The sequence below is a fragment of the Typopeltis vanoorti genome, chromosome 16, assembly GCF_054136105.1.
Source record: "Typopeltis vanoorti isolate ZY-2024b chromosome 16, IOZ_Tvanoo_1.0, whole genome shotgun sequence".
NCBI classification, from domain to species: domain Eukaryota; kingdom Metazoa; phylum Arthropoda; class Arachnida; order Uropygi; family Thelyphonidae; genus Typopeltis; species Typopeltis vanoorti.
In genome coordinates, this window is record NC_143564.1 from 34832239 (window position 1) to 34855093 (window position 22855).

The following is a 22855-nucleotide window of genomic DNA, read 5'->3' on the forward strand; positions in this document are numbered from 1 at the left end:
CGTGCTGTCTTTCAGTAAGTGGATTTGACTTTAAGTGCTGGTTAAAACAGCCCTTAGCATTATAGCAGAAGCAAGTAAAAAGCATAAACATTTATCTTTTCAAGAAAAGCAAAGAATTTTAGAGTGCTATGATAAGTTGCCCAAAATGAGTCAGCATAGTGCAGATGTACATTTAAAATTTTCACAACCACTCTTGTATAAGATCTTAAAAAAACGGATCAAACATTTAAACTTCAGCTCTTACTAATGAGAACATGGATTGGTAGAGAGCCCGATCTGGTAAGGATACTCAAGTTGAATCAGCATTAAACATTTGGTTTAGTAATGTTCGTGAAAAGAATGCTTCGATTAATGAGCCTTTGATGCGTCAAAAAGAACTTGCAAAAACAATGGGCAAAGAAAATTTCACCGAAACTGATGGATGGTTTAACAGGTGGAAAAAGTGAGAGAATATTGTGTACAAGTGCATTCAAGGTAAAGAAAAAAGTGCTGATTTTTTATCAGTTGATGCATGGATTAAGACTGAATAGCCAAAAATTATTGCTGAATATTCTCCTGAGGATATTTACAAATGCAGATGAAACAGGACTATTTTTGTTCAATGCCTGAGCATACTTATTCCTTTAAAAACGAAAGTACTAAAGGATTTAAATCTTCAAAAGAACAAGTGACAGTTCTTTGCTGTGCTAATATGAAAGGTGAGAAACGAGAGCTCCTAGTGATTAAAAAAGTAAAAATCCCCGGTGTTTTCAAGGTGTCAAAAGTTCGCTTGTTGACTATTGTTCTAGTGTAAATGCTTGGATGACTAATGACGTTTTCAACAATTGGTTAGTTAAGTACAATCTTAAATTAAAGCGAATGGAAAAATTGTCTTGTTAGTAGACAACTGCACTGCACACACAAACAATTTATCGTTAAAGAACATTAAAGTAATTTTTTTGCCTTCGAACACTACATCGTTAATTTACCCATGTGATCAAGGCATCATATGAGCTTTTAACAATACATTGAAATAAATGATGCAATTTTATATCCTTTGCTTAATGATATCAGCCGGTTATTGTTATTGAAAAGCGACTGTCCCAAAGTGATCACAATAAGCGGCGTCTACTGTATGTGTGTGTGTGTATATACAGGGTGTTCGGGATAAATTTGACAGTTTCGTAAGGAAAAAGAAAATCTTCTTTGTATCTATTAAATTTAAGGAATTGACAAAAAAACATTACAGGCAGAGTTAATTACAATACTATCAACAAGATTTACTCAAAATAACCACCATTAGCATCGATCACAGCTTCAATTCTGCTTCGGAACCTCGAACAAGCTGATGCTACAGTCTCCCTGGGAAGGGCCGCAAAAACTGTTTTAATTTTATCCATTAACTGGGCTTTTGTATTACTGGAAGTGCGATTGGTGTCTTTTTCAACTGCGCCCCATACAAAATAATCCATGGGGTTAAGGTCTGGGGAGTTTGGAGGCCAAACATTTGGACTGGTGAAGTCGTAGAAATTTTCAGACAACCATTTTTGACTTTTCCCAGAGGTGTGGCAAGGGGCCGAATCCTGCTGCCATACATACGGCCTACCATTGGCTACCCTTGTTATCCAGGGCTTGACTACAGTTAGCAACTCCACGAACAAAGCCCGAATTCCAATGCCAGGGTTCTTCAACACCTGTTCCTGCAGATTTGCGAGGAATTCTGCTGTACGAACGCAATCAGATCGTCTGCTAGGGATCTTTCTTCTTGCTACATCCTCGTAGTCACCATTGCGAGTCTCTAGTTCATGCCTGATTGTTTTTACTGTATTCAGGGAGCATTGGGCAGCAGTCGTAATATCCTTATTTTGATGGCGGGCACGAATCATCATGATACAAGTTATTCTCTTCCATGATTCAGGTGGGTTCCAGCTATCCATCCTTTCTGACATCTTGTATATGAATGAAGAAGGGTCCAAACTTTTAAATGAAGAGAAGTGTGTGTTAATACATGTAACTTACAGAAAAATATAATTAATTATAAATATGTCAAATTTATCCCGAACACCCTGTATATATATATATATATAGTTTTATGAAAAAAATTGAATGACTAGAACCGAGATTTAATTAAAAAGGTTTTAATATAAACACACTACTAGTTTCGGCCTGTAACAGCCTTCTTCAGGTGACATTATAAAAGAAAAAACACTAAACATTGAGGGTTAAAAGACTATGAACAACATAGACGGTCTTTATACATAATTAGCATTAAAACGTTGTAGTTGTATTTGAAGCTGTTCTTTCATTTGTTGCATTGTTGGGAGAGTGCGTGCTTGCTGCATCACGTGAACGCCAATACATGATTACAGCTGAATGACTATCTGGGAGGTTGTAGCTTAAATTGTTATTTAGATGAACAGGATTGAAGATGATTTCTCTCGATTCCACAATTTTTCTCTCTATTTCGTCACTGCAACGGAAGATGTTTGTAGATTTTTCCCAGCAGACTTTGTGACTTTGGTTATCATCATTAGGATTAGCTGAGAAGAGGATATGACTTGATAATACTTACAAGAGACAGCGAGCAAGTGCATTATCAAGTCATATCCTCTTCTCAGCTAATCCTAATGATGATAACCAAAGTCACAAAGTCTGCTGGGAAAAATCTACAAACATCTTCCGTTGCAGTGACGAAATAGAGAGAAAAATTGTGGAATCGAGAGAAATCATCTTCAATCCTGTTCATCTAAATAACAACTTAAGCTACAACCTCCCAGATAGTCATTCAGCTGTAATCATGTATTGGCGTTCACGTGATGCAGCAAGCATGCACTCTCCCAACAATGCAACAAATGAAAGAACAGCTTCAAATACAACTACAACGTTTTAATGCTAATTATGTATAAAGACTGTCTATATTGTTCATAGTCTTTTAACCCTCAATGTTTAGTGTTTTTTCTTTTATAATGTCACCTGAAGAAGGCTGTTACAGGCCGAAACTAGTAGTGTGTTTATATTAAAACCTTTTTAATTAAATCTCGGTTCTAGTCATTCAATTTTTTTCATAAAACTATGTATGTTAACCGAGTCAATGATCATTCTGTCATCTATGACCTTCATGACGAGGCTTCTATTATCAATAATAAAAGAAACTTCAACAAGACACTAAAGAGGATTGGACTAAACATTAACAGGTTGGTCTTCTTAAAACGTTGCAAATTCCATGCTATCTTTCCTAAATTTATATGCTTTAAGGAAAACATAACAACTGAACGTGCGAAGAGAATCTATCATAAAGCTAAATTGGACCTACTGTCTGAAAGAATATCGGATACTAAACGCACTCTCGCTTTTCTTTTCAATAAAAAAAGAACCATAGCTGAAATACTGGAAGAATCTCTAGATAATGAAAGTTGGCATACCTTTAATACATACTGTGAATCTCAAGCAGCCAGAATACAATATAATAACAAAGTAAATCTTATAAGAAAATTTGAAACGTTAAAGAGATTACAAAATAATAGGAACTCAAAACCACACATCAATATTGACAAAGTCGTTATCAACAAATCCTCCTATATACTTTCAGATGTAGAACAAAGCATCCTTAGTAAAGGTCTAAACTTCATTCCTTCCCCAAAATTAATACCAAAGGAGACACTACTTACAAAAATAGAAAAAGCTGCTTCTTCTCTCCCTCCACAAGATGCAAACCTTCTACGTATTGAATCAATCTTTATTATCAATAACGCAAAACCACCTGCAGACAACATTACTTCAACTGAACGCAAAGCTATTAAAAGTTTAAAAAACAACAGAGATATAATCATCCTCCCTGCAGATAAAGGAAATGCAACAGTCATCCTGAACTCCGAAGATTACAAGAATAAAATGATCAAATTACTACATAATGATACCTACTCAATACTTGAGAGAGATCCAACTCGTGAACTTCAAAATCGTACAAACAACTTATTAAAAACAACAACTGAATTATCCCGAAACGTCCGTTTATCTCTATGCTCTCTCCATCCGTTAATTCCTCGCATATATGGTGTTCCTAAAATCCATAAAGAGAACACCCCATTACGCCCAATTGTAGAAGGTATTGATTCTCCTACATACAATCTTTCAAAATACCTTGCCAAATACCTCAAAAGTTTTTCAGGGAAATCACCTTCCTTTATCAAGAACACTACAGAATTTGTTACATACATCAAGGATATTACAGTTGATGAAAATGACATCATGGCTAGCTTGGACATAACTTCTTTGTTCACTAATGTCCCAACAGATGAAGTCCTAACATTACTCAAGGACAAGTTATCCAAAAAAATGTTAGCCTTGCTTACACATTGCATCAGCTCCGGTTACTTCAAATTTCAAGATAATATATACAAACAAAATCATGGATTGGCTATGGGTAATCCTTTATCTCCTGTTCTTGCAAATATTTACTTAGAAGATTTTGAAACCAAGGCTATCTCTTCCTTTATTTTAACACCTAAAGTTTGGAAACGTTATGTGGATGATGTCTTCATTGTTTGGAGCCATGGACATGAATCCCTTATAGTTTTCCTCGAACATCTCAATAGCCGACATCAAAGTATTAAGTTTACTGCTGAGCTTGAAACGGATAATTCCTTGCCTTTTCTTGATGTCAAACTGACTCGCTCTTCTGCTGATAAACTAAAAATATCGATATATAGAAAACCCACACATACCAACAGATATCTGCACAGTCAATCCCATCATTTCCCTCCTCATAAGCTTGGAATAATTTCCACCTTGGGACATAGAGCCCGTTCTCTTCTTGATGATCCAAATGAAATTCTTACAGAAATAAACCATCTGAAAACTTCTTTCGAAGTTAATGGATATTCCAAGAAAATCATTAACAAATTCCTTCTTAATCCTCCCAGACATCACTCAGAAGAAACAAATAGATTCAAAAGCAATATATCTATTCCTTACATAAGTACTATTTCACATAAATTAGCAAAAGTTCTAAAAAAATACAATACCAGAACCTTGTTCACTCCACTTCCAAAGATCCGTTCCTTAATTAGCCACCCAAAACCTTGTCATCATCAACTCAAATACCCTGGCGTATATAAAATATTATGTGACTGCGATATTCCTTATTTCGGGCAGACAGACAAATCTGTCGAAATGCGTATGGAAGAACACATGAGAGACATTACTTACAAGAGACAGCGAGCAAGTGCATTATCAAGTCATATCCTCTTCTCGGCTAATCCTAATGATGATAACCAAAGTCACAAAGTCTGCTGGGAAAAATCTACAAACATCTTCCATTGCAGTGACGAAATAGAGAGAAAAATTGTGGAATCGAGAGAAATCATCTTCAATCCTGTTCATCTAAATAACAACTTAAGCTACAACCTCCCAGATAGTCATTCAGCTGTAATCATGTATTGGCATTCACGTGATGCAGCAAGCACGCACTCTCCCAACAATGCAACAAATGAAAGAACAGCTTCAAATACAACTACAACGTTTTAATGCTAATTATGTATAAAAACTGTCTATGTTGTTCATAGTCTTTTAACCCTCAATGTTTAGTGTTTTTTCTTTTATAATGTCACCTGAAGAAGGCTGTTACAGGCCGAAACTAGTAGTGTGTTTATATTAAAACCTTTTTAATTAAATCTCGGTTCTAGTCATTCAATTTTTTTCATAAAACTATGTATGTTAACCGAGTCAATGATCATTCTGTCATATATATATGTATATCTGTATCCAGTATATTAACTTCATACTGATAAATATCCTTATATAAGGAAAATAATTTCTGAATGAAGTAAAAGCATCTGTATCAAACAACATTTTACAAGGACCACCAAATTTTACCATATTAGACAAGTAGTTAAAATTTTTGAAGTCAGCAAGCTTTGAGACTGATCAGGACATCAGAACATTTGGAGAACAAAGGTTAAACTTAGCCTGTTTTTGTATTATATTTAAAAGAAGATGAGAGGGATTATGAGGAAGAGATTTTTAAAAACATTGAAGGAAAAAGTTCTGTTGTATCATCAAGTAAAAACAATCAGGAGAGAGAGATGTGCTTTCCAAGACAAATGGCTCAAGGAATTCATGTGACTGTGTTACCAAGACTTGCATTTTGCAATACCTATGAAAAATATCCTGGGGGCTGCTGACAGTAACTCTAGATTGCTACAGGGTTTTCACAGACCATTCAAAAGTGAAGACTTAACTTTTATGAAGCATCTAATTCTCACAAAAGATGCTGTAACATATTGTTGGCCAGCAATCATTCAGAAAATACATTTCTAGCTGCTTGCCAAAAGAAAATGGATTCCAAAATATTTGAACATCTTAAAACATGTGCCCCTTTTTTAATACAGTCTATTATACAGCTAAATTCAATAAACCATTTACCAATCTCAAAAACTTTGATAGCCTTGCTAAATAAGCATGATATAGATACAGGCCCAGTAGAGCAGTACCAGAATGAAATAATGTAAAGAATTTGTGTTAGTTACAGCTAATGTCATTAAACAAGAATTAGTTAAGAAAATTAAAGACTCCAGGAGAGTGAGTCTTCTTTTAGCTGCTTCTACAGCTGTTTCAAATGAGGAGAAACTCATTCTTTATACAAGATACATAAATAAAAACCAAAAGCTGAAAGAGACATTTCCATAATTTCTTTTCAAAACTCAACAACTGTTGGGTACTTTGATACATTAGAAAGTGAAATGAATAAGTTATTCTTGGCATGGAAGACTGGGAATTGGTTAATAGGCATTGGAATAGATGGAGCAGGAAACCTGCTGGGAAAAAACAATGGGCTAGTGACAAGATTAAAAAGAGATGTGCCAGACTTTATATCCACACATACTGTATTGTACATAATTTGAATCTGGATGCTTTAAATTCTATTAAAGATGTTCCCTTTGTTTCTGACATTGAAACAGTAACAAAAAAATTATATACCATTCGCCAAAATTTATCAAAAGTACTGAAAGAATTGGGAAAAGTAGAAGCTGTTGGATCCTACTTCTTGTCAATCTATACTTTGGATCTGACATTTAGTTATTACGATGTTCTTAACCTAAAAAATAGTTGCTAGTTGATTTCTAATACAAATATAGAGAAAATTTATATTTATAGACTGCGCCACTCTATATCTGAATTAGTTCAAGAATTGAAGATAAATCAACCCTCAACTATTTCTCCTTAATATATATACTGGCCGAGTATATTTAACTAACTTAATTCACCCGCTTTGGTTCGAATATTTTATGAATGGTGCAGTAAAAGAGAATCAGGCAAAATACAACTTTTGATAACAAAAACAAGCATTTAATTTTATAATCACAAATTATACACTTAAGTTCAAATCACTAAACAAGTTATTATAAACACTTCAGCTTTTTTTTAATAAAGTCATGCAAACTCAGACAATGGTAATTCTGTTATCTGTAATACAGTCTTCTCACAGTTCCTTTTAGCTATTTAATAAAGTTCCTTAATGATCATTCACATATCTCATAGTTAATTAAGTTTTAAATACAATAAAAATTGCAGTAATACCTCTTCACAAGCAAACACTTATAAATTTACACTTTAGCTAATTTCCACAATAGTTACTGTTAGTATAAGGAAATTCTAGGATGAAACTCTCGCACTTCTCTGTATAGGAATATTAACGGTTGGAATAATCTTACCGATAATCTTTTTTCTTCACCTACTTAACAAGTTATAAAAAGTAAACACTTTTTATAACTGTAAACACTTAAACAGTATACGGCACTCATTAAAATAATTCTTCTAAGCAATAACTGAATTAATCGTCAGTCACTATACACATAAACAAACGTTCTTGCATGAAATACTACTGATCTCTTATGAATTAAGGCAATACACAATAATTCCTTAACTTGAAGTTTTCATGTGCACAGCTGTTCATTCTTCCTGCATTCATTTAATTCTTTAGGCAATATATTTCTAAGCACAGCTAATGGTAACTTCAACTTTAAAGCCTCTACTATTCCCTAATAACTCTGTGCTTTGCTTCAAGGTTCTGTATGTCCTTGAAAGGTCGGCCCTGAAATTGAATCTCAACTCAAATATCGCTAGTCTATTTAGTAGTCACTCAGCTGTCTTCCGTAGCTATAATTGTTATTCTACAACTTATTAGCTAACTGCTTCTCGACTAGTAGACTTTATTAGCTGCTTGAGTGACTTGCCGACTCGCTATTATCGCACTGTGATTCCCGAATGCTCCGATTCCAACCTAATGCCTCTCCTTTCTCTCTCTCTCTTCTATCTCTTAATTAATAATTTCAGTGTTCATCGCTTATATATCTGTTCTTCCCGCCTAAATTATTCTCGTGATTTCTTTCTAAAACTCGTTTCAATAAACCTTCTCCTGCCGTGGTGTTCCAAAACATGCTTGCTCACTTACATACGTCTCCATGACAACAAAACAAAACATAATAAAATTGAGCTATTGCATAACGCTAAACTTCTACAAATAGGAATAAATAAAGAATATTTACATTTCAATTAATACGCAGTTAAATTATCAAACATAAATTCTATATTAACATAGAAATAAGCTAAATAGCTTGATAATATTTTAACACAGAGTTTTTCTACTATTAATACATATATTCTTGATTAAATAATTAAATATTAGATAAAATTAAAGGTAGTTATATGAATATTAAATTATAAACAAGTGATTTACATTAAATAATATTTACAAATGTAGCCTTTGCTGTGGTGGATTATGTTGGATTCTGAGGAGAGTATTAATAATTTAAATTTCTCTTCATTCAGAATCCAACAAAGCCATGTTTAAAAAAAAACCTGAAGTATCTGCATTTGGTAAGGTGGGTGTCTAATAGAGTGGGAGTGCTGACTGCACTTGTTAACTACTCCATAGTGTTAATGCATTTGGAGGAAAGAAGCAATGGAAAAAGGGGATGATGCTGCAATATCAAAAGCTTGTTAAAGAAATTGAAGACATGCTGTTTTGCATGAAGAATCAATTTTTTTCTTAGATTTTTTACTTTATTCAAATAACTGTCACTGATATTTTAAAGGGAAAAGAACAAAGAGCCCTGATAATGAGAAACTAAAAGAATGCGCACATCTCGATTGTAGCTTACTAAAACAATAAGCCTACCATCACTACCATCCTGGCTGGCTCTATTCATTCCTTATAGGATATATGAGGTGGGGGGGGGGTCAAAGTTCTGATAAACACCTAGAAGAACAAAAATGATATTAAAGTAGCTGATATAACAACAAGAAAAAAACACAAGGATATAAGAATATAAGTTACCTTCATAACTCTTCTACTAGTATGCTCTTTCTTGTGATTATATCAGTTACTTTAATATCATTTTTGTTCTATATGTTTATCAGAACTTTCCAGCCCCCCTCCCCCATACGAAAATTTCATCCTCCTAGTTATCTGGTTTCTATCTTGAAGTAATCCCAGTGCAATAACCCAATTCAAACCATTTGAGTGTGCAATATCAAAACACTTGGATTGATGTATATTTAATTAAATTAATTGGAGAAAATACTGCAATTCGGTTCACTAGCAATTTATTTTACTGATTTTATTTATCTCTGATAAAGTGATCCAAACTGATATAACTTAAAATTTGATCCTTAAATTTGATATCTTAAAATTTAAAAGATCTCATCATCTCTTAACACACACTCAGTGACAGGCATGATGAACTATTCATGGAAAAACAAAATGTACAGTAAATTAGAATGCAAAATAACGTATTGGTCAGAATTACGACAAGACAACTAAGGCCGCTATACAACTCTGGATTGTACATGTTCCTTGGATGCTTTGCATTCTGGCTAACTCAATGCTTTAGGTGAAAAACCCTCAAACATTCTTCCAACAGACATGGTTTGAACTTGGGTCTGTTGAACCTAAGTGCACACCATGTCACATTCCTCTTCAACTGTGCATATGTTATGGCTCTCTAAATACAGGAACAGATTTACAATCAACTGTCACTGCAGTATTGGTTACTATGAGTGAATTCATAACAGCATTCTCTATAGTGACAAATGACAGTAAAGAAAATTAGTTCAAGTAGTGGGTATACATACCATGAGTACTAACAAAATTTATACATTTATCAATCACTACAGGAATGTTTTCTTGAGTGAGATACTGATCTTCAAGTCGTGCATCTCGATGTAAAATCCATGCATAATATATGCTATGAAACCATGCATCCGTATGATGTTGCCATTCACCTTGTAGGTAAAGTGTTTGCTGAGGCATGTCTATATGAAATACTGGTCCAGGTTCATAAGCTGCAGCACAACTCTGATTGCTACTTTGAGGGAGCTTAACTAAACAAAAAATAACAGATTAAAGTTAAAACCAAATTATTATCACTTAATGTTTTAAAAATCATTTTAATGTATTTTAAAATGCATTTTGATGCAACATGCAGGTAACTTTAATGCTTACAAAACTATCTAAACTTCTTTATGCAGAACACAGTATGTTTACTGTTTTCCAAAGAAAGTCATGATTCATAATAAAGCTGTTTGCCCGAGAGAGTGAAGAGTTTTTACTTTATTTTAATTAGCAGCTGTGGGTTTAAATCACACTGTGTCACAGATATTTGTGAATATCTTTAGTGGTATATAATTTTCAATGCCCAGTGAAAGGCTAGCACCCTGCTTATTGGAACCCTAAATGGTTTTGAAAAAGTGCCATGTTGTCTCTAAAACAGAATTCCTATACTGACTGAAGTTTTTTTTAATTTTTTATCTAATATCTATCTATAATCCAGAGAATTTTAATAATAAGGTGTTGACACCTTTTGGCAACTGGTATATGGTGATATGACTTCTGCATTGCTTCCACCTTTGGGTCTGGCACCCACTGATGAGACCTCAATAAAGGTCGAAATGGTCTGGGTAGTGGTCCTTCCCTTATTGCATAGCATTATACATGTCCACAAGGAGATGTGCTTTGCATTATGGGAGATACTAAGGCAAGTGATCAAAACTTACTCCACCTTTACCACAAGTTGCCCCAGTCCTGAAAATACTTCAGGTGCAAACTTGATTTGCTTACGCTTGGATAAAAGATTAAACCAAATATATAATTAGAATTCCTATATTATCTAACATTCAGACTGTCCATGGTACTAACTGGCCTTAACACAAAAGATATACAACCCTTCATAACAATGCATGTAAAATACACAATCTCTTTCTGCTAATAATATAAAAAAATATACAGAGAATCCAAAAGTCTTTTCAAAATAAACAAACATTCAAACACAAAATTAAAAAAGAAACGAAAACAGCACAATATCCCAATTTGAAAGTATCCACGTGCATACTGAAGGAGCAAATGCCAGCAAATTCCTAAGCAGAAGAAAAAAACACAAGTTCAAGTATGATGGTTAGGCAAAGATTTTATTTTTAAGGAATAGTTAAGTGACAGCTACTTCCACTGAAGTGAGAGAGAGAGAGAGAGATCAGATTCATTTGTTCAACATAAAGGCTGTGAATGGATGATGCATGTAATGCACCAGTAGCCATTCATATTTCATGATGGCGGCTAGGATTAAACCATGAAGGGTACCCTCCTTTTTGCACTTTTTATACATTCCTTTTTGTCTGTTTGCACAGTCTCCCCCCTGCTCCAGAAAACCAGAACCTATTACTCAATGCCCACAAGAAAAGATAATCAAACTGCTCGTTGCATTTGCTTTTCAATAATCTATAATCCAATAAAATCAAATAAATACAAAATGTTATATTCAGGCAATGACCATCAAGGAAAAGAAGGAGTAGCCATAGTATTTAACAGAAAATACGAGGCTAATCTTCTTGAATGGTAGTCAATCTCAAGTAGAGTAATGTGGACAAATATGAGAACGGGGAACTGGACAATGAGACTTATTTGTGCCTTATGGTCCCACAGAAGGTTCTACTAAGGTAGAAGTGGAGGAATTTTTTGAGGCTTTAGAAAAAGCAACTGACACAATGAAAAAGGAAAAGTTGGTCCTTGTTGGGGATCTAAATAGCAGAGTAGGAAATGATTGTGAGATATACAAAAATATTTTGGAGAAAAGAGCAAAGCTAATAATAATGGCAAATATATGTTAGATTTCTGCTCAGGACATGGACTGGTTATTACTAACACCATATTCCAACATAAAAATGTGCACAAATTCACATGGAGAGAAGAGGCTAGGAATAAGAAAAGTCTCATTGACTATGTTATTGTTCATAGTGATGTTTTCTCCCTGGTGCAGTACACCAGAGTGTACAGAGATTTGAAATTGGAAGTGATCACTATTTAGTCTTGAGCAAGATAAAATTGAATTTCATATTGAAAAGAATAACATGTAAGAAAGTTTTAAAGCAAATAAAAGTTGAGCAGCTCTCAGATGTGAACTGTAGACTAAAATACACAAAGATTATTCAAGAAAAAAGGAAAGAGTTTGAGAACAGGAATCAAACTTTGGAGATTCAGTGGCAAACTCTGAAGAAAACATTGATTGATTCTGCCAGAGAGGCATGTGGTGAGGCTGTCTGCAAGGATGAAAAAAATCAGAACTCCCTGGTGGACACAGGAAGTTAAAGAGGCAGTGAAGGAAAAGAAGAAAGCATATCAAACGTTCCTGTCAAATAAGTCAGCTTGTGCTCTTAGAGAATACAGAGACAAATGCAAGAATGCTTAACACTGTGTAAAACTAGCTAAACAAAAGTCAAGGGAGGACTTTAGCAAGAATATAAAAAATAAATATCAAGAAGGTGGTAAGATATTCTGGTCAGGTAAAAGGAGTTAGAGATGATAAAGGTGAAATGAAAATGGGAGAAAAAAGATATCCTTGAAGTATCGAGTAATTATTTTGAAAGGCTGTTAAATGAAACAAGCAGTGATGACAGCACAGTGGTAAAAAACACCGACCAGGCATGCAGTCAGGAATAAATATCCATACTTGAAGTAGAAAAAGCCATCAAAGGCTTGAAATGTGGAAAGGCAACAGGAGTAGATCATATTCGACTAGAAATGCTGAAGTATGGTGGTATAAGAGTCTTACAGTGGCTGCACTGCATAGTTCAGAAAGCCTGGACAGAGGGACGAATTCCCGATGATCAGAGTAGAGCTCTCATAGTACCCATATATAAAAAGGGAAATAAAACTGAATGTGAGAACTACAGAGATATTTCCCTACTGAGTGTTCCTGGCAAGATCTATGGAAGTATACTTGAAAAATGGTTGAGAAGAATTGTGGGAGAAAAGCTTGGTGAAGAATAAGCTGGATTCATGCCAAATAGAGGCTGTCAGGATCAGATCTTCACTTTACGACAAATAGTCGAGAAAGCATGGGAATATAACTAAGATCTGAATTTAAGTTTTGTCGATTTGGAAAAGGCTTATGACAAGGTGCCAAGAGAGAAGCTATTTAATACGCTACAGTTATATGGTGTCAATGGGGCATTATATCAAGCAATACTTAGTCTTTATTTTAGTTGTAAGTCAGCAGTTAGAACTGAAGTACAGGAAGATGGTTTAATGTTAAATCTGGTGTGAGACAAGGATGTACATTATTCCCTCTGTTATTCATTATCTATATGGATCACATTATGAAGGAAAGTGGTATTAAACATGATATCAAAATTGGAGATATTAATGTCAGCTCTCTGCTTTATGCAGATGATGTTATACTTCTAAATAAATCCGTTACAAGTCTGCAAGATTCTCTGACTAAATTGAATAACTGTTATAACAGATATGGTATGACGGTCAGCAATAAAAACACAAAGACAATGAAAATAGGCAGAATCATTGAAAATGTCAACTGTGTTGTGAATGGAGAACCTGTGGAACAAGTAAAACATTTCAGCTACTTAGGCACGATTTTTACTGAAGATGGTAAATTAAATATAGAAATAGACAACAGAATCAGCAAAGCTGGTATGGTGGGAAGTCAATTGAATAAATTCATATGGAATAAGAGAAAAATTAGTCGGAACACTAAATTAACTGTATGCAAGACAGTGTTCAAACCAGTTTTTACTTATGGATGGGAGAGCTGGGTCAGAAGTAAAACACTTGACCAAAGACTAGAGACTGCAGATATGAGAGTCCTGAGAAAGATTATAGGTCTGAACAGATGGCATCAATGGTAATATCATATTAAAAACGAGGGTATTAGGAAAGAACTTGACATTGTCAGCATCCAGGAATGCGTTAGCAGAGCTAATCTCAGGTGGTATGGTCACTTAAACAGAATGGGCGAAGAAAGATTAGCAAAACAAGTGTTCTCTGCCAGGTTGGCAGCAAAACGACTCATAGGGAGACCAAGATATAGGTGGATTGATATGGTACAAAGTGCCTTAAACGATAAAAATATAAGATCTGATAATGTTGGAGTCCTGACAAGTAACAGACTGATTTGGAGAAAAATTGTAGATAGGAAGTTAGTAATGATGTAATTTTTTTCATGTAGTACTATCATATCCTGTATACCCCTTGAGGGTACATGGCAGGAATTTGATGATGATGATGATAATCTATAATCTTCATGTTAAAAAAATGATATAAAATCTTCAACACTAAGGACAAAGGGACTGCCCAAAGTGGGAGAAAGTTATTATTTTATTACTAAGTTTACTGAGATATACTTGCTTTTGGATGCTCCCCCCCCCCCCACTGGATGGTCATTAGCAATAGCTTTGTCCAGTGATGTCTATCTAGCTGAACTTTCCACTTAGATGGTTTTGCCAGATTGAAAGTTTTTAATAAAAAGAAGGTGATACTTTTCATTTAGGTCTAAAGATCTAAAATGGGATATTAAAAGACCCCACATCACCAAGCCGTCTCATAAGCTTTTTTTCTCGTGTTTAAGAATACTGAGAATAGGTAGTTAGTTGTAACAAATCTCTAATGGGCATTTCTACATGAAAATTGTGGTCCAAAGTCAACTGCTTTTATATTTGACCTTCATATTTTGGAAATTATCCCATACCACTTTGGCAATGGTTTTTTGAAGGTAGACTTGATCCAAGATTGCTTTTAACTCTAATATCTAATATATCATGTATATGAAACTCACTTACTACAAAACACAAACTACTAAAAAAACTGAATTGTTAGTGTATTGTTTTGGATTTTTTATGGTACATCAGCATCTGGATATAATGTGTCATATCTGAAAAAAATTAAAATTACTATATCAAAATATATAGTTCTGAAATATTATATACTTGTATAAAGATTAATTTCTTGTAGAATAACTTCCTTTCTACAAATCCTGTGCAGACTATACTGCCAAAGTTTATTTTCTAGCTTAATAGGATATAGCTTATTGTTATTCTTGCTATGTCATACTGTATACAAGTGAGATGTTAATTTTATCTTAAAATCTACCCGTAATCCATGTAGGAGACAGGCAAATCATGGTATCTTAGGGAAAGATCTGACCTATCTGCAGCTTCACTTCCCTCAATCCTGATGTGGTTTGGGATCCAACAACACAGATTAACATATTAACATCCACAGAATTTCAGTTTTATGTAATTTAATGCAAGCTCTATTGCATGCAGCTCAGCTGTATAATTGGTATATTCCAAGTATCTGATTAGATATTATGCTGCCTGGGAAGACAGTGACATACTCAACTAGAGACTGATTTTGAGCCATCCACATAGAACAAATACAGAATCAGAGCATTCTGCTCTGTGTGTTTGAAAGATACCAACAGAGAAAGGGGTGGAATGTTTAACTAATCTGCACAATGTGAAGCTGCATTATGGAATGCAAGTGTACCACAGTAGCATATTTAGTAGCATCTACCCTGATGTCTATAGCTTGTAGTAATGCTCTTATTTACAAAGAAAAGGAACGTGTGGCAGTATGATGGATAATGAAAAGTTTCCTACCATGAACAAAAAGTAATTGTTTATTTCTTTTTTCTTTTATTTATTTATCGTACACTATGGACAACTATAGCATTATGGTAAAGTAATGGTGAAGTGACAAATATGGTTCACTGCCTTGGCATAAAGACCAGGAATATGTGATACTTGGAATGTATTAACTGCAGTTCTGATAGTAGACTAGATCTACCTATCAAAGTGTGCTTGCTGGATGTTTTGGACAGAGTATAATTGTAGTGGCTTATATTATGCATTCTATATGATTCAGTACTTCATTAATAAGAGAGGAGATTAATGTTGCAAAATCAAATCATGATTTGATTTTGCAACATTAATTTGAAGAAGAAGATATCTTCTGAATATCTTCTTAGAATACATACTTGCCCATGTAAGGGTGGATATTACAGGAAAATGATCACTCTCATAGATGTAATCTTCTACTTCCAATTTAAACAGTGGAAAGAAAGAGAGATGGTGAAAAAATTGTTAGGTCAATAGCAGTGAATGTTTAGGTAGGCATGTGGAAGAAGGTGTTACACCCGGTATTTAGGAAGGATATTGCTATTATTGTTGTCGAGCACATCTTCTACAACTCTTCCCTTGATGTTAGGATATGCATGCCCCCACAGAGTATTGTCAATATTAAATGGGACTTGTTGGAAAGGGGGTTGGGTTGCCCACAAAGATGGCAAATCCTCTACTGGGCAGGTTCATTCCCTATCCTGTTTTTGCAATTAATAGAGGCATTACAACAAAGTATGGTCCTGACCACGTTTCAAATACATCTCTTGTAAAAAAGAAGCACAACAACTTACATTTTTCTGCAAGAGGATCTTGACACCGTGTCTTGGCAGAATCTGTGACCATTCCACTGTAGGAATTTGTCAGTTATGTGTGGTGGATGTAATTGGCTTTTGCGAGGATTTGCTTTTATGGATTTCTCCCTTTTATAATATTGGATACTGGCTGTGCATGGCCAGTATCCATCTCTTCCTCCTCAGGAAAGATATGCAAGACATTGCCACTACTAACAAAATCTCCAAATGGTATTATATAAATGGTATACCTATAAACTATAAATGGTATAAATCTCCAAATTTATAATATTGGATACTGGCTGTGCATGGCCAGTATCCATCTCTTCCTCCTCAGGAAAGATATGCAAGACATTGCCACTACTAACAAAATCTCCAAATGGTATTCTAAAGAAAAATTCACTATATCAAGCTATCTCCTGTAACAAACTATTCCTGTGGTCCCAAGAAACACTTCATGAAAAAGACTGTCCCAGGGAATAAAAGCAAATGGAATGAAACAGGAAGACAAACAGGGTTGGCAGGTTTGAGAGTAGGCCATACATATATATGAGATAAATGAAATTTATGTTGTAACATGTTTGGCAGAAAGCTGGAGGAAGGATGGTTACCAGTTCAGTGGAAGAGCACCTGGAAAGAGGCATAAGGCAGAAACACTGTCTATGAGACAATGGTTGGAGGAGTCTGTGAAACAGAGGTCATCCATTAGCCAAACTGCTGTCTTCTAAATAGCATGTAAGAATTTTTACAATGGTTTTTGGTGTTACAACCCTAAATATGAGAATAACATTCTAAGGGGAAACAGATTTGGAATTTGTACAGAGGTAGTATCCAGGCAGGTAAAAAATAATGACTTTAGATGAAAAGGAAACTCGGTAAGTTCAAGATTTTCCTGGCTAGAGGTGAAATCCATTCAAAAAGAACGATTAGATCACTCTTATTAAAGGTAAAGTTGTTATTATTATTTTTTTTTCCCCCAAGAAAGAAGGCGAGACTGTATATTAAAGTGAGCAGGTTATCCTCATAAAAGTGAATAACTGTATGGAAATCCGTGTTTAAGGCACTGGTTAGAGAAGATGTGAAGCCTAAGATGTTTGAAGACTGCAGAAATCATGAAATAAATAAAAGGAATGGTGGAGTGTGCTATCACAACTTTCTTTGAAAAAGTGTTCATATTTGAAACTGCTTCTACAGAGAAGACAAGCTTCATCCCACGGGATAGTTGGAACTCTTCTAGCCTGCACCTTATAATTTTCATGTACTGTTATGATACTTGGATGATTTCCATATATTTTGAAATTTTCTGAAAGCAGGATTTACTTTTGTAAAAATCTCTCAGTATCAAGTATATGCTCTCAAGTATATGTAAATTTCTTAACTTCTATTGCAAATTGATTTATTTTAATTTCTTTGTGGCATTTGCTGTTCAATTTAAGAACTTTTGTTTTAGTATATTTATCTTAAGAGTAACCTTTTCAGTTGTTTTATACATAGCTTCCAATTCTGCATGTGGTTGCTAGCAACTGATATTAGTGTATTTAGATGATATCAACTATGTCATTTGCATAATCCACATCTTCTAACTGGGTATTCTCTTCAGTTGGTCTTAATTTCCTGCCTTTGTAATTCAGCAACCCTTTTCTGAATGGAATATCTGTAAACAGCCACTTGCCAAGTTAGTACATCATGTTCACTGTCATCAACTAGAGGCAGAAAAGTCACATCTTTAAATAAAGCCCCTCCCTCCCTCCTGACACTGCAATCAGATCTAACACTCTGACTTCAAGTTCCTTCTGTCCCATGCTTGAGGAAGTTGCTGCACAACAGCTCAATAAATTTGGTTTCATTCTTCTCATGACATTTTGCTGCTACCCAATCAATGTTCAGATAATTAAAGTCACCCCATGGTGATTACTCATACAGCACACATCATATTTATCTGGTAATGCATTTTGTCATTGCTAGCAACTGATCTACCAAGTCTGTACAACACCACATTATGTATTTGATCTTGTTAGACTTCAACTCACAAGAGATGGCTTCAAACTCACTGCAACATGGAAAACTAACTAGTATTGCAGTCATAGTTTTATACCTTAACTAGACTCAAATCATCCAATATCATTAGCAGCACACCCTCATCTCTAGTATTCTCTCTATCCTTCCTAAAAATACTTTATACTCGATACCAGATGGCTTCAATTAGTCTGTCTGCTTCTGATAACCAAGTCTTGCTAATGTCTACAATATGAGAGCCAAATGTATTCATCAAGACAACAAACCCTATTTCTCTATTTCTGATTCTCCTGAAATTGATGTACATATACAGACAGAAACAGGACAGGTGATATGCTGGAGAGTCCTGAAGTTTGGCTTTGGGGGAGAAGGACCACAGGATAGTAATTTGCTGAGTTTTATACCAGACCAAATAAATCAAATGCCCTGGACATGTTAAGAGCAGGGGCTGAAATATTTTTTAACTAAAATAAAATGTTCCAGTTGGAACAATTCAAAAGGAACTTTATTTTTTCCTAATCATACAAATTAATGAACCCAGATAGATTTTTTTTAAAAATTTTATTTATCCCAATATCTATCCAGATTGCAACACTTTACTTGTTCCTCTGAAGATATATTTCCGGGTCAGAGGAAAAAATTTCACTTCCAGAAAATAATGCTCCATCTGAAAAAAACAAGACAACAACAAAAAAAAAACACATATTTATATATATATTTACTTATATATTGACTATTCGGGAATTTAAGAATTATGATACTGTAAAAAAAAAAAAAGATGCACACATAGCATTTTTTTTTGTTACCATTAAAAGAAATTTGATAATTTAAATTAATTGAAATACGAAATGGAAATAAAAGTTCGATTTATAGAAAGATATGAGTAGTGTGTGTGTGTGTGGGTGTGTTTTGTCATGGATTTTTATAAACTAAATAAATATATATATACAATTTTTTTTTCTCCCAGAGACAGCATATTTCCTGAGAGTGAAATATTTGCTCTGAAATGGAACGATTTATTGGAGCAAAATTTTGCTCCTCTGGATTATATACTCAAAGATAGATATCCTAGCACCAAAATATCAACTGTTTCAGTAGGACAGAAATATTTTGACAAAAAAATATATCATTACACTCTGGAATAATTGTCATCGTCATCATCATCAAATTCCTGCCATGTACCCTCAAGGGGTGTACAGGATATGACAGTACTACATGAAAAAAATTACATCATTACTAACTTCCTATCTACAATTTTCCTCCAAATCAGTCTGTTACCTGTCAAGACTCCAACATTATCAGATTTTATATTTCTATCGTCTAAGGCACTTTGTACCGTATCAATCCACCTATATCTTGGTCTTCCTCTGAGTCGTTTTGCTGCCAACCTGACAGAGAACACTTGTTCTGCTAATCTTTCTTCGCCCATTCTGTTTAAGTGACCATACCACCTGAGATTAGCTCTGCTAACGCATTCCTGGATGCTGAAAATATCAAGTTCTTTCCTAATATCCTTGTTTTTAATATGATATTGCCATTGATGCCATCTGTTCATGCCTCTAATCTTTGGTCAAGTATTTTACTTCTGACCCAGCTCTTAGATCCATAAGTTAAAACTGGTTCGAACACTGTCTTGTATACAGCTAATTTAGTGTTATGACTAATTTCTCTCTTATTCCATATGAATTTATTCAATCGACTTCCCACCATACTAGCTTTGATGATTCTGTTGTCTATTTCTATATTTAATTTACCATCTTCAGAAAAAATCGTGCCTAAGTAGCTGAAATGTTTTACTTGTTCCACAGGTTCTCCATTCACAACATAGTTGACATTTTCAATGATTCTGCCTATTTTCATTGTCTTTGTCTTTTTATTGCTGACCTTCATACCATATCTATTACAACAGCTATTCAATTTAGTCAGAGAATCTTGCAGACTTGTAGTGGATTTATTTAGAAGTATAACATCATCTGCATAAAGCAAAGAGCTGACATTAATATCTCCAAATTTGATATCATGTTAAATACCACTTTCCTTCAAAATGTGATCCATATAGATAATGAATAACAGAGGGTAATGTACATCCTTGTCTCACACCAGATTTAACATTAAACCATTATCCTGTACTTCCTACAATTCTAACTGCTGACTTACAACTAAAATAAAAACTAAGTATTGCTTGATATAATGCCTCATTGACACCATATAACTGTAGCATATTGAATAGCTTCTCTCTTGGCCCCTTGTCATATGCCTTTTCCAAATCGACAAAACTTAAATACAGATCTTAGTTATTTTCCCATGATTTCTCCACTATTTGTCGTAAAGTGAAGATCTGATCCTGACAGCCTCTATTTGGCACGAATCCAGCTTGATCTTCAAGCTTTTCTTCCACAATTCTTCTCAACCGTTTCTCAAGTATACTTGCATAGATCTTGCCAGGAACACTCAGTTGGGAAATACCTCTGTAATTCTCACATTCAGTTTTATTTCCCTTTTTATATACGGGTACTGTGAGAGCTCTACTCTGATCATCGGGAATTCGTCCCTCTGTCCAGGCTTTCTGAACTATGCAGTGCAGCCACTGTAAGACTCTTATACCACCATACTTCAGCATTTCTAGTCAAATATGATCCTCCTGCAGCCTTTCCACATTTCAAGCCTTTGATGGCTTTTTCTACTTCAAGTATGGATATGTATTCCTGACTACATGCCTGGTCAGTGTTTTTTACCACTGTGCTGTCATCACTGCTTGTTTCATTTAGCAGTTTTTCAAAGTAATTACTCCATACTTCAAGGATATCTTTTTCTCCCATTTTCATGTCACCTTCATCATCTCTAACTCCTTTTACAGCACTCTTTCCTTCATTTCTAAGCTTCTTCAACAACCTCCAGAATATTTTGCCACCTTCTTGATATTTATTTTCTATATTCTTGCCAAAGTCCTCCCATGACTTTTGTTTAGCTAGTTTTACACAGCGTTTAGCATTCTTGCATTTGTCTCTATATTCTCTAAGAGCACAAGCTGACTTATTTGACAGGAAAGTTTGATATGCTTTCTTCTTTTCCTTCACTGCCTCTTTAACTTCTTGTGTCCACCAGGGAGTTCTGATTTTTTTATCATTGCAGACAACCCCACCATATGCCTCTCTGGCAGAATCAATGAATGTTTTCTTCAGAGTTTGCCACTGAATCTCCAAGGTTTGATTCCTGTTCTCAAACTCTTTCATTTTTTCTTCAATAATCTTTGTGTATTTTAGTCTACAGTTCACATGTGAGAGCTGCTCAACTTTTATTTGCTTTAAAACTTTCTTACATGTTATTCTTTTCAATATGAAATTCAATTTTATCCTGCTCAAGACTAAATAGTGATCACTTCCAATTTCAAATCTCTGTACACTCTGGTGTACTGCACCAGGGAGAAAACATCACTATCAACAATAACATAGTCAATGAGACTTTTCTTATTCCTAGCCTCTTCTCTCCATGTGAATTTGTGCACATTTTTATGTTGGAACATGGTGTTAGTAATAACCAGTCCATGTCCTGGGCAGAAATCCAACAGATATTTGCCATTATCATTAGCTTTGCTCTTTTCTCCAAATTTTCCCAAAATATTTTTGTATGTCTCACAATCATTTCCTACTCTGCTATTTACGTGGGCTCTTCAATAAGTAATAAGACTAATTTTACTGTGGCAAAACCACTCATCACAATATTAATTTCTGTGTAATAAATAAATGTTGCTGTCTGTATTAACAAAAGAGGCTGATAGATTGCGTATATGGGCTGGTGTGCCAGAGTGTCACGTGACTAAACGCAAGCTTGTTTCGCTGCGCCTACGACAGCAACCAGTCGTTGAAATGGAAGCGTCCTTGGAACAGCGTTATGCGATTAAATTTTGTGTGTGTGTGCAAAAATCGGCATCGGACACTTTTAACATGATACGCGAAGCTTTCCACGATGAAGCAATGTCGAGGGCAAGTGTTTTTAGCTGACATAAAACTTTTAAGGAAGGAAGGCAAAATGTGGAAGATCCTGAATGTGAGGGAAGACCTTCAACGTCCATCACAGAGACAATGATCAACACAGCAGTG

At 34.7% G+C, this 22855-nt stretch overlaps 1 protein-coding gene across 4 annotated transcripts in view; it reads right to left on the minus strand.

The window, feature by feature from the left end:
• Positions 1 to 22855, minus strand: part of RhoGAP15B (RhoGAP_ARAP and RA_ARAPs domain-containing protein RhoGAP15B) — a 339597-nt gene that overhangs the window by 206572 nt on the left and 110170 nt on the right. For all 4 annotated transcript variants that reach the window (XM_090405966.1, XM_090405963.1, XM_090405964.1 and 1 more), the window contains exon 7: positions 10114 to 10362. In XM_090405966.1, the coding sequence (XP_090262092.1) occupies positions 10114 to 10362 (249 nt within the window). The remainder of the gene's footprint in view (positions 1 to 10113; positions 10363 to 22855) is intronic.